Source organism: Lotus japonicus, chromosome 4 (genome assembly GCF_012489685.1).
Source record: "Lotus japonicus ecotype B-129 chromosome 4, LjGifu_v1.2".
In the NCBI taxonomy this organism is placed as follows: Eukaryota; Viridiplantae; Streptophyta; class Magnoliopsida; order Fabales; family Fabaceae; genus Lotus; species Lotus japonicus.
The window spans coordinates 74,733,374-74,746,354 of NC_080044.1; the positions used below are offsets into that span (position 1 = coordinate 74,733,374).

Genomic DNA, 12,981 nt, shown 5'->3' on the forward strand with positions numbered 1-12,981 from the left:
AAGTACGGAGTAATATATAAGGTTCATGTTACTAGTATTAAACTTATGAAATTAAGCTAATCCTCTCATTGTTGCAAACTAATTACGTAGCATTTGACCGGCCCATGCACAAAAGTAGGCGATGCTCAGAACCAGATAGATTATCTTCAAGTACACTTGGATCGATGAGTACTGATTAGAATTTAGGTGATCTTATAGTGGTACAATTAATCATTTTTGGGAATTCTTTGAGGTTAAAGTGTTAAACAAATTTGTTCAATCTTAACACCAGAAAAATATTTAATGAAGCAAGGAATGTCATTGACCCGTCTATGTCAGCAACGTGACAAACATACAGTAATATTAGTGAGCTGGTTGTGAAGAATATTAAAGCCTTCTTAACCTATCACATGGTACATCAGATATCATACAATTCATGTCCTTTTTACTGCACCCACAACCGTAAAGTGGTTTGAAGATTGAAAATGATGACTAATAAAATAAATGGTAGAGTAAATTATACTAATCCACTACATTTACCTTTACGCATATGATCATTTTTCAATAAAATTTACATTCCAATCTCACCTTTTGCAATTAAGTATTAAAATCCATCATAAATTCTTTGGCTCAAACTGTTCCACGAATAACATGAAATTAGTAACAATTTTCATGGAGAGATTTTTTTCATAAAAAACTGAAGTATTTTACAAAATGACAATTTTATCATCTCATAAAAATGTCAACTAGTAAGGACCTTTTGATATGGAAAAGAATTCGTCACTAAAATAAACGAATTTAAACAAACACACTCTTAATCAAATGTTAAACAAACAAATTAAGCCTCCTTTACACTTTTTTATTAATGAAAAATAACAGTGCTATTTAATATAAATAAATCGTTATTTTGTATGAAAAGAAATTATGCATAACAATTTGTGAATGAGGAGGATCGACAAAGAAAAGTTATTTTAAAAGCATTAGTGTATGTAAAGTGAAGTGGGGTTGTAAAGTGAAAGGTGATATTTAAGTAGGTGACAACATTTATGAATGAGTTTTAAAATAAAGTGATGATGGAAGTGTGAAGAATTAATGGAATGGAAGGTTAATATATTATGACACATGCAATGTAAGCCGTATGTGTTTGTCATATACACTGTAGATATCCATTATATGAATGTCACTCTCAACTTCCCCGTAATTGTGAACAAACAAAGGGTTCAAACCCCCACACATAAAGAACTTGGTGTGGGACGAGGATAATAATGCAATCTGAGTGAATCCAAAGACCCATTATTATGGTTCTGAATCAACGTACCAATACAGCTGGAACACAATCTGTCTTGACACTACACTAGAATATTGGTCCTGATACTTCTCGTGTGTTTTGGATTGATATTTGCATAATTAATTTTGGAGAGTATTGATTCTCTTAAAATTAAGATTTACAGGTTAAACATCACTTAAAATAATGTGATTTTTGTTAGAATTCGTTCATTTATGGAAAATTGGTTTTGTAGGGCATTAAAACAATAACCACAAGTTGCTCCTCCCTAAACACAAACCAGATCTATAACCGCGAGTTCCAGAGCCTCGACCTCAGCTCCAAGCTCTTATCTTTGCTCAATACAACTCTCTTTGACAAAAAGAGAGTGGAGAGGATAAGAGAAAAAGGTAGCACTAGGTTGGTTAATGAGGTTTGAATAAAGAAAAGATCGGGGCAAAAGATGAGTTTGAGGGGGTGGCACTAGGTTGAGATTAAGATTTAGATGCAGTTAAAGATCAATATGTTTTTTTTTTGTCATTTTTATGTCTAATTTAATAAATTTAAATTAATTATCAATTATATGCGCGCAAATTAAATTTAAATTTAAATTATATTTAATTTTTTCTAAAACTAAAACTAAGTTATTTTTCTAAATACATGAATATTTTTCTAACGATTCCTTTTCTTTTTTTCCTTTAAAAAAACATATTTAACCCAAAATAATTTTTGTGGTGTTTTTTTTTCTAGTCAACCCATTTTTTTTTATTTTTTTTTTGGTTAAAGTCAACCAATTTTTATGGAGTGCTAAAAGCAACTCCTAGTACTCAATTACAAGCTTTACCAGCCTTTCTTGTCTTGCGTGCAAGTGTAGGTTATATATCCCAAGGCTTTAGGATGGGCCAAAGCAGACAAAAAATAAGAAATTAGCCCAAGAAAGGTAGGGGGTTGTCAGGGTTGGTTCACAAAGTTGAATGTCATTGGAGAAATTTTGATATACTTCGTGATGAGTAATGATATATACACACCTCATTTTTTAAACACTTCATTTCCACCTCTTTTTATTTCTATCTCTTTCATCTTATCATCTATCACATCTCATATTTTCTCTCTTACTTTTTCTTTTCTTCCTATCTCTCTCATCATTCCATCTCTCCACCTCAAAAGAGAGGTGTGGACTGCGGATGAAACATTACCAATCATTGCTCCACATAATTTAAAGATTATCCAAATGAGTGATATTTTTCTATTCAACAGTATATATAGTTATAGTGTAAGCTCCCGAAAAAAAATATTATACTATAACGTTACATGCTAACGTTCAAAAAAACGTTAAATGCTATATTAAATAATTTAATGAGTAAGCAATGGGGCACTTAGGTACACAAGGAGAAATTCTTGTGTAACATTGACCCAACCAACCTATAACCCTATTTGGATTGGGTATTATAATGGTAAATACAGGAAACATGAAATTTTAAAAAATTGGTATTTTAAAAAATTTTAGAACACTTCATGTAATAATCATAAATCAATGATAAAAATATACCTCTTTCGTCATTGATACAAGATGCCACAACAACCACAAGAGTCACTATCTATCTAACACTGATTGATCGAAGGTCAACCTCCCCAAATGAAGAGTGTAACCTTCCGTATAAATGAGACCCAAATAATGAAATGAGACACGTAAGATTAGGTCATCTCACAAAGATTTAGTGTTGGAAAGTGTTAAAGAAGTGTGGATAACACTTCCCAAATCCCCACATAAACAAAAATAAGGATTACTTTATGCAGCTAAAATATTAACACACCAATCTTTTCTTTTGAAGATTTCCCAACCTCAATTCATCTTCACACCAGTTGAGAAGGCGCTTAAATAGTTGCTTGCTCCTCATGACAGCCTTGCAACTATCCAGTTCAGCTGATATTTCTCCCCAATTCAGTTTACAATCAATATTCCGGATAAATTATCACCTTCAAGAATGTCATTTTTACATTGTACAAAATTGCCTCATATTACTGAGCTATAACATTATTCGTTTCCCACAGCTGATTAACATACAAACAGGTTGCTAGCAGAGAGCGTGCGACTACAAAGATGAATATAAAAATATAGTATAAGTAAATAAATCTCCATCATGTCAAATTCCCTGCCATAAACTTCTACAATAATGTTTAACAGGAATGCCTAGTTCTGCATTAGAATGGATTTGAAAGCTACAAGAAAGATTTTGCCACTGTTTGCGTCTATACATCAGTGACACGCCTAAATGGTACAACAGAAAGACTTAACCACTAAAATAAAAGAAATGGCATTTGATGCCTTGTTGTATGACATCAGAAGGAAACAGCAGAAAGGCACAGACTAGAATATGGGAAAAGACAGAAGGCAGAGAAGTTAACCTGTGAATGGCTGCCAGTGGATACGTTTCTTGCAATAAGCCAATAAATATTCAGGCTGAAGAATCCTTCTGTATTTAAAAATAACGTTAATAATGTAAGTAAATATAACATTAGGCAGAGAACAATGTTCTAAATATTTTTTCCCCAATTTAGAAGATTATTTAGTGTGCTATATTGAAGGTCCACATATTATGTATTGTGGGGGTTATGTGCATACTGCATAACCATTACAAACTTTGGAAACTACGGAATATTGTAGGACTCTTAGGATAATCCATCTACCCACATTGAACACCATCTCCTTCATAACCCTGTGAGGAAATTGTTATAACTGGACATTCAATAGGTCCTGTTTCAGGTGTGCTAATTATAAGGGTAAAACACATATAAAGAAATTTGCCCTTCAACCAGATTCCAAGTCTCTCTCAATGTCTATGTTACATCACTACATCTACGTCTATGGTATCTTGCCTTCCTTCATCCAACATCAGAACAGATTAAGTGGGACTTTACAACTTGTGATCTATCTGGAATATGCCCTTAAAATTTATTCACATTAGTGAGAGGCTTTTACATTTGTTTAATTCAAGTCTCGTTTCATTGTCATCATATGGTAAAATGTATTTCTTTACAAACACTTGTTAGCAGATTGAGCAAATCTGTAATCGCAAGCCAAGCCACAAAAAGGCATGGAGCAGATTAGACTAGTAGCATGTATTGTAAAAAAAACATCAATATCCGTAACCTAGCTAGTTTGTAGTTGTGATTACATCAGTAATTCACAACTATAGGTTTAAATCACAAGTTGTAAACTGTAGTCTACCTTTGGTTGCAATATCTTTTGACTGTCAATAAAGTATTGATTTGGATGGTTAATCCCTGCATCACATGGTACGCCGTGAAGGGCTTCAAATGTCAAGGTGCAAGCTAACTGCACATGCAGTACACATATAATCAGAAATCAAATCAAGGGTTAAACTAATAACTGAAGTTCAGTGGATTATGCTGAAACCTACCTGATAATGTCTATTTCGCACTTTGTCTATTACATCTTCCATTGCTCGACTGTTCACCCCCATTCTGCTGAGTGCAGCTTTTAGATTCTCTTCACTATTAAATTCAAAAGGCATCAATTAAATATCAAGCCACGTATACGCATTAGTAAACAAAAGTGTGGACAGGCATTTCCAATGATATTACAAGTTAGTAAAGTCTAACCATAAGAGCCGCTAGATTTGCAATTATAATATCCTTTGCATTTACATTGTTATTGATTCAAGATTCAAATCATAAATCGGAAAACCTATTTTCCGAATCATGAATTGAATCTTTTTATGTACCATAAGATACATGATACAAAGAAATCAAGTTATAAATTGAAACATAAGCAAACCTTAAAATGATACAAGATCAAAGCTATAAATCAAAATAAGAAAAATAGTGGCTGCTTGCACAAAGTTTAAATATTCAATCCCTCCCTAATCATCAATAAGGTGACAAAATGCAAATTACTTACATACTTCCTATACTTAGATCCTAGTAAATAATCATAATCTAACTAGTTGAATCATTCATCATCCCCAAGGTCAACACTAGCCCACAACAATAACGAAATTATCACAACAGTAAACAAATATCACAGCAGGAAATACATTAGTAGATCGAGAGAAATGTCGCGAAGCACCAAGGGACCGAACCCGATAGAAAATCAACAGACACATTTCTTTGGTGACTAAGAAATGTCACATGAATCGATAGTACGTGAGGACCAAAGTAAGGTTTGATTTTTCTGAGAATGTGACGTGGGTCTTTGGGAGGAATAATAGTCAGCTATTTCTGACATTAATTTTTTTTTTGTAAAAAACAGCCCAAAAGCACTAGAACCCTATACTGGTCATGCAACCTGACCCACCTGAAGTGCAACTTGCATGCAACTTTGAATCGTAAGATTCAGCTCCCGACTCAGAGATACAGAATGAGAATCAGGTTCCTTTTAGATTCGCACTACGATACATAACGCTGTCTCAAGAATTTGTATTGTGTAGAGAAATGCATAGTATGTATAGTAAAATACTGATAAAAAGTGAAACTAGTATTGTATGAAACACTTTGAAATAAAACTAACTGATTTATCACTCAAGCAGTGATTTACAGATTACAAAGAAAATATAAGAGCAAGGGGGAGACCGAATTTCAAATTGCTCTTTGAATCTTTCAACTATTAGGTTTAATGATGAAAAAACCTAGGATTACAATAAATGAAACTATGGTGATTATGTCATTGGTTATCCTGAAAGAAAGTATTTGACATCCTAGCATTCGTCAGCAACAAAATGCAAGAAAAGGTGCAGCAAGGTTACCCGCTATACTTAATAGTGAAACCACAATTTGCTCATCCAGTAAGAGAAATAAATACTGTAATACAGTCAAGAGAAACAAATAATTTTATCAACTAAAAGTCACAATTCACTCAGAGCAAGACCTAATAGAGATAATGAAGTGGTAACTCAAAGAAGTCCCACATTGCCAAGATTAGCAAGTGCACAAGTGCATATATAATAAAGAACACACACACCCATTGCCTTAAGCCTAAGGTTTTGTGGTGTTGTGTGGTTCTAACTAAGGATTTCTAACATGGTATCAGAGCTGGTCTGATCCAAGCCATGACTTCCGCTTCCAAAAAAAAAAAAAAACGAAAAAAAAAAGTAAAAATCCGAGAAAAAAAAAAAAAAAGCAAAAATGGCAGTCCCATTTGCGCAAGCCAAGGCCTCAGACTCAGACGAAGGAGCACAAGTCCAAGGAACTCCGATGCTCCCGCTAGAGTACTAGCCCAGACAAAGAAAGTCGAAAGGCAGACTCAGACGAAGGAGCACAAGTCCGACGACCACTGATGTTCCCGCTGGAGTGCAAGGCACAGGCAAAAAAAAAAAAAAAAAAATGGAGTCCCAATTGAGGGGGAGTAATAGAGATAATGAAGTGGTAACTCAAAGAAGTCCCACATTGCCAAGATTAGCAAGTGCACAAGTGCATATATAATAAAGAACACACACACCCATTGCCTTAAGCCTAAGGTTTTGTGGTGTTGTGTGGTTCTAACTAAGGATTTCTAACAAGACCCACGACACCAAAAGCCAGAGAATCATTTATGAACTAAAATTCACAAAATGGAGAAAAACATCTATTTATAATATATCTATTTCTGAAAGTTAAACCATCCATTTGATAGCTCAAGTGTTGAGAGTGACCTGAAATGTCTATAGGGGCAACCATGCTGATCTCCAGCACCAGGAGTTGATGAAATAACCTTTTGACAAGAATAGGGAGTATAATCCTGTAACATCCATCAAAATATCACTTGTTGAACTCCATATGCATGCGTGCAAACACACAGAAACTAGCTGCATGTTCTCGAACCTAGTTTCTAAGTGAAAAATGGCAATCTCACTAGTCATCAGCAAAAGGAATATATTCAAAATATCCTAAAAATCAGTGAAGTTTAAAGCTTACCGTTCTCTTCCCTTCCTTTCCATAATTATGGCGTATGTTATATGCATATTCTTTCTCAAACTTTTCCAAACCAACCTACAATCAGACCTTGCATTTGATTAATCATTAATGTAATTTGACAAAAGTAAAACAGCATATACAAATACCTATTCAAAGACTATACACTGATGTATGACGAGATATGGATAGATTGAATGCATAGACAGACAGATTGAGAAAGGATTTAGAAATATTATGAGATAATATCCATAAATTATCTAACCCAAGACTGTTGTAACTCTCATTCTAATTCACATTTATGACTGGAAATAGACACAATTTCACATTAAACTTTGAAGCCTGAAGGAGGTTGTAAGATTTTAGTCCCAATAAGAGATCATGCTCAAGCATCATTCTTACCTTTTTAGAAAACTCAGCTCTCCAAAATGCAAGTGCATCATCCAGGTTCAAGCCAACACCCTAATTACATTATGGAGGAAAAAAAAAAGATGAGAAAAAAAGAAGATACAGTAATAGATTAAGTGGATTAAGAAAAAAAAATTGAATACCTATAAAAAACTACTAATTTAGAACAAAGGTGAATCAAAATGTAGTACTTTGACAATGCTACAAATAAGCATCAACATTTAGCACAATTATACTACCAAAAAGTGCTTTCATTTCATGTGGAAATTTCACATACATTGTAATGATAAAATAGTGTCTATCTCTTTCTTCAAAGATATTAAATAGATTGAGCCTGTAAAATTTGAGAAAATCTATAAAGAGAGCTAAAGAACAAATTTTAACACGACAATACTCATTCATTCCCACCCAAAAGAAACCAGTCAAAGTGTGGAAGATCTTAACATAAAATTATCAGACTCGGGGTGTCAAAATTCATAAGTAGAAAAATAAATGACTTCAAATTATTTTAACACAGTGCTGGACTTTGTTCCATGTATATCTCTTGGTTATTAGTATGAAACTAAAAGATAACTCCAGCTGATCATATAATTCCAGTAATTCACCCTTCTCCGAATCCTCATCGAGAGGGGAGAAAAGAAAATGAATCAAGGAAATGGAAAACTGTCAAAATAAAATAAGATAAGCTGCATGATGGACATCGATGTCCACAAGCATGTGAAATGCCAAGCTTAGTTTAACTCTAACACTTACAACAATCTAGACTAGAGTATTTTTATTAGGCTAAGATGGCGGCCAAGTACAACCTTGAGAAAGAGGCCTAGTTGCATCCTCCCTCCATGCTTTAAATGATGATCTTCTTTCAGCTGCATAAAAGTGGGGTAAATCAGGACAGATGAGACAAATAAAAGAACAAGAAGATGGACCAATCATAAAATGAGCTAGGGAAAAGTTGGAAATTATAGATGAATCAGGAGTAAGAAGCACAACATATGGAGCATCATTAATGACCAAGCTTTAACCTTATCAAATAGGTGACGCATGCACAAAGGAAATGAGCTCTTGGCAATTTGATCAATGTCCTTCAATGATATCTCAGCATATTCTCTTGGCTGGAGAGGTTCTCAATCAAATTGACAATTATCAATCCAAAATTACATAAATACCAAACAAGGATGATAAATGAACGAATATTCTGCATGAATTACCTGAGAAAGATCAGGACCCAGGTAACTTGAGCACAGAGCTTCCACAATCTACACAGAAATCTAGTCAATTTCAATAAAAAGAAAGAAAGGATCTATTGATATACACAGGGAACAACCAAACTTACAGGAGTCAACCTATGCTTCTCTTGTTCTCTAATTGAAGATGTCCATTTTCTGAAACAATTTAACACAAGTCTAAGAATCTCAAATCCCAAACTCGCATTTAAATAAAGAATATTCTCTGAGAATACATCTGAGAACATTTATTGAGATTCAAATGACCAATGAAACCTGTTTGTAAGGATGAGTGTCTTTGACAGCTGACTTCGAAATAGTGTGGCTACAAATGAAACAACCTGGGAAGAATCCAGAATTGAAACAAAAATGAGATTTACTATATGACCAGTACTCTGTGATCTAAAGCAAGAATGAATATAAAGAAATAACACAAGTCAACCTGATTCATTGCAACATATGCATATCCTTGTTTTATAAACACTTTCCGTCCAGCAACAAGCTCTGGAACTTCTTCAAAAGGTACCTGGGGGGGATTACAAGGCAAGATATATAAATGAAGCAACCAAAAAACCGAAAGGGGGAATGTTAGATATAGAGGACACATAAGGCAATGCGACAACTATAGTCCAGTAACTATCAAGAAATGAATTTTCCAATGAATTTCTTCCATTGGGTTGGATTAAAGAATTCACCTAGATGTTTAACAAAGCATTCACCTAGGTCTTATACAAACTTCATGAGGGAGCAAATAAAATTTGAAAAATGAAGGTGAAAGAGGTAGAGTTGTAGATCATTGCCTTCACCTAGTGTAAAGTTGTATCTCTGAGATGGAAATTGGGGAAAACAATATAGTAACTATAAGGAGAGATTGTAGAATAGGGGCAATACAATACAAATTCAGTTTTTCTGATAGGCATAAACCCTTTTAAATTTACTTCTTTCTTTGTTCTTTCCTTTTGGAAGGGGGAGGGGGGTGTCAGGATTTTCCTCCATAACAAAGAACCGTTAGTAGAATCCAACATACATACTGAAGAAAAGAACCTATCTTCTCTCCAGATAAATATAAGAATTATGCCCAACATTCACTTAATATTTTGAGTAGAACTGTGGTCATGTTATTCTTAAGACAATGTATGGATGTATTCATTTGCGTGAAAAGAAAATGAAAAGAAACAAGTATAACACTCATACCTTGTAGAAGATAGCATCAACTGCAAAATAGTAAAAAAAAACGCAAAATACAGGCGCATTAGGCTTGAAAAAGTATTCAGAAACAAGAAATAACTCATACTTCAAAAAGAAAAATGAAACACAACTTTGAAAAATCATAGATTTTCATTTTTCTAGCAGAATAACAGCACACATGCCACGTGAAAAAATCAGATATTTTTCAGAATTCTATCCATGCAACCGCAAGATCAGGAGCGGATTTACACATTAAGAGGGAAACAGGCCTTAGCTAGCAACAATTATATTCCTATTCAGGCCCAGTTTGGAAGAGCTTATTTGAGCTTACCTGACAGCATAAGCTCTTACGCCAGTGTTTGGGAGGGCTTATGCAAACAGCTTATGGCCTGCCATAAGCTATTTTCAGCTTATTTTCATAAGCTACTCAGGATAGCTTATGAAAAACAGCTTATGCTTATATACAGCTTATTTTTAATTTATTTCAATAAATTTTTTAAAATAGCTTATGAATAAGCGCTTATGTCAACATAAGCGCTTATGACCATATTTCCAAACAGGGCCTTCAACCTCCAGCACAGTGCATGGAAATCATTTAGAAAAGAAAAATAAATCATGAAAATTTCGTAAATTGTCATAGAAAAAAGAAAGCAATGTGTTCGTACGAGTGGGTAAAGGCTGGCCCATGGAACGTGCAACTTGTCCCAATTTCTCTTTTATATCCTGAAAAGCGAAAGCTTCACTTTGTTAGTCACTAAGAGGTATTTATTGTGGCAAATAACTAAATTTGGCATAAATCAAGTTCATAGAAAACATAAACAGCAAGGGGAAAAAAAATGAAACAAATATCATGTGATTACCTGAAATTCCATTTTGGTAACGGCACTGCCAGAAAGGTCGAATTCCTCCATGACTGCCCTCTGTGCACTCACAAGCAAAGCACATTATAAATTAGTACCTAAGTTGAAATGCAAAATATTTGCAGTATATAGAGATTTGACCTGAGCTTCCGCAGTATATAGAGAACGAAAACGGTAGCGGAAGAGAGCACATTCCATAGAAAGAAACCATTTTCTCAAGTCCTCCCTGGACATGCGAGTCAGTAATCAATTAATTTAGTATACGTGAAATAACACAGAAATGTAATTGAGATTTCTCATGATTATAAGGTTTCTTTAGTATTCACTAAATCATTAATCTGTTTGACGTTGTAAATTGCCATTCAAGATCAATTAGTGTGTTTAACATAAGTGGATGGGTAGTGAATTGCTTCCTCCGTATACAACATACAAGGGTGTTATGGTTTTAGTCTCTCATCATTACCTATTTGTCCAACTTCCGACAATTTGAATCTATATTGATCAGTGTTATTTGTCAACCACCGCACATGATTATGCTTAGAATCACAGGAAAGTGAAGGAGTATTTTAAATGGCATGGAACAACAGTGAAAAAGAATACACATAAAAGAAACAGAGAGCTCTTACGTTCTGCAATACACGAGACGTAGAACAAAATGAGATATAATATCTTTGTTCAGAACCTCAGATGCATGTTGATGTCTCATATTCACTCTCCAAAGGTCTTTTACCTGTACATAAGAGGTTCACATCGAAATAGACCATAAGACAGAATCTTATTTTTTATGGTTGATCATAAGATATAATCTAATCTAAGAAATTGAAGAGCAATTTGTAGCTTTTACACACATTATAATTGAAGAATTCAAGATTTTACCAATTTTTCCATTTCTTCCTGTTTCTTTCCCCTTGACATGCCATCAGAAATCCCCTTGAGAACTGCAACAAGCAATAACATCCATCAATGATGAACCACAACACTCGAAAAGCATCATTGTCAGCCGGCGACAACAGAAGTTGAAGAAACACGTACAAATTAACATGACTCTCATACAAAATTCAATTAGAAAACAAAACAAAACAACAATTGCTTGCAAGTTTCAGATCTTGACTTCAACACTACACTAAACCCTAGGCATGAGCGAGCAATCGAAGCATTCAGTTACGCTGCGCAATGATCAGATCAGATCTCTGGAAATGGAAGAAGCAGAACACGAAAATTGAAAGGAAAATGAAGAAAACTGACCTCGGAGGCGATCGATGGCGAAGGACTCGAAATCCTCGAGCCTGACTTCGAGTGGGGGAGCAGAGCGATATGAGGGAATGGTCGGAACAGCAACGGCGGCATCGTTGGCGGAGGACAAGGAGTTCCGGTGACTCTGAGGTCGAACTATTTCCATCGCGATTTTGGTTCTTCTCGTGCGGCGGCGAAACCAAAATTGTGCGCGTTTGAGCTGCTTTCCCAGTTTCTGAATCACCGCGCCAAATAATTGGGCCCTGGGGCACAAAATGGCGGGAAACCACATGGCATATTATTGATTTCTCTTTATCTTTAATTAAATTGAACTTCTATTTAAAGTCTTGTTTTGTAAGAGTGTGAAATATTAAATTGTGCACTCACTTTGAATCTCTCATAGAAATGAATCCATAATCCAATTTGAGGGAGAAACTTCAAAACTATATGCTTTTTATTTTTTATTCCAAGAAAATGTCGCATCAATTATCCATTAAGGTTATGTTTAATTAGTGGTACAGAGTGAGTTGGGATGAGATGAGATAGAATGATTTGATGTTATGTTGTTTGGTTAGAGAAAACAATGATGTTCGGTGTAGGTACATAAATTGGGAAGGGCAGTGCAAGCTTTTTCCAACGGTGTGGTAAGAAGCCTTCATATCTCAAAGGAAGGTGTAAGCGATTGTATTTTTCAGTGATGTTTCTGACAACGGTGGCTTGCAGTGAGAAAATGGAGAGAATATGGTGGGTCATATGTAGAGGGAAACTTTCTCAGAGAGGAAGAACTATGACGATAATAGTTTCACAGTGGCAAGGAGGCAGTCTGATGGCTGACATGTCTCTCGACTGTGGCTAACATGTCTCTAATGGTCGTAGAAGGGTTAGTGATGGAGGCAGCACCTTTATGTTGTGAGGT

The 12,981-nt window shown here is 34.8% G+C and overlaps 1 protein-coding gene across 2 annotated transcripts; it reads right to left on the minus strand.

Annotated features, from left to right (window-relative positions):
* Nucleotides 1–2,778: 2,778 nt before the first annotated feature.
* On the minus strand, nt 2,779–12,364 carry LOC130714279 (probable DNA primase large subunit). 2 transcript variants are annotated; one of them, XR_009011226.1, is made up of 20 exons: nt 12,078–12,364; nt 11,709–11,770; nt 11,459–11,562; nt 10,974–11,058; nt 10,833–10,892; nt 10,638–10,695; nt 9,979–9,998; nt 9,227–9,310; nt 9,061–9,125; nt 8,895–8,943; nt 8,770–8,817; nt 8,584–8,673; nt 8,368–8,427; nt 7,556–7,615; nt 7,157–7,231; nt 6,895–6,980; nt 4,666–4,759; nt 4,473–4,580; nt 3,650–3,717; nt 2,779–3,336 (listed from the first exon to the last, which is right to left on the minus strand). XR_009011226.1 is itself a non-coding variant. In XM_057564181.1 (19 exons), exons 1-19 carry the CDS (start codon nt 12,355–12,357, stop codon nt 3,700–3,702), a joined length of 1,506 nt encoding a protein of 501 aa, XP_057420164.1. In that variant the 5' UTR covers nt 12,358–12,363; the 3' UTR covers nt 3,346–3,699. The 2 variants fall into 2 exon arrangements, 1 of the variants encoding a protein (XP_057420164.1); XM_057564181.1 differs by lacking the exon at nt 2,779–3,336 and having other exon boundaries at nt 3,346–3,717; nt 12,078–12,363.
* Nucleotides 12,365–12,981: the final 617 nt, after the last annotated feature.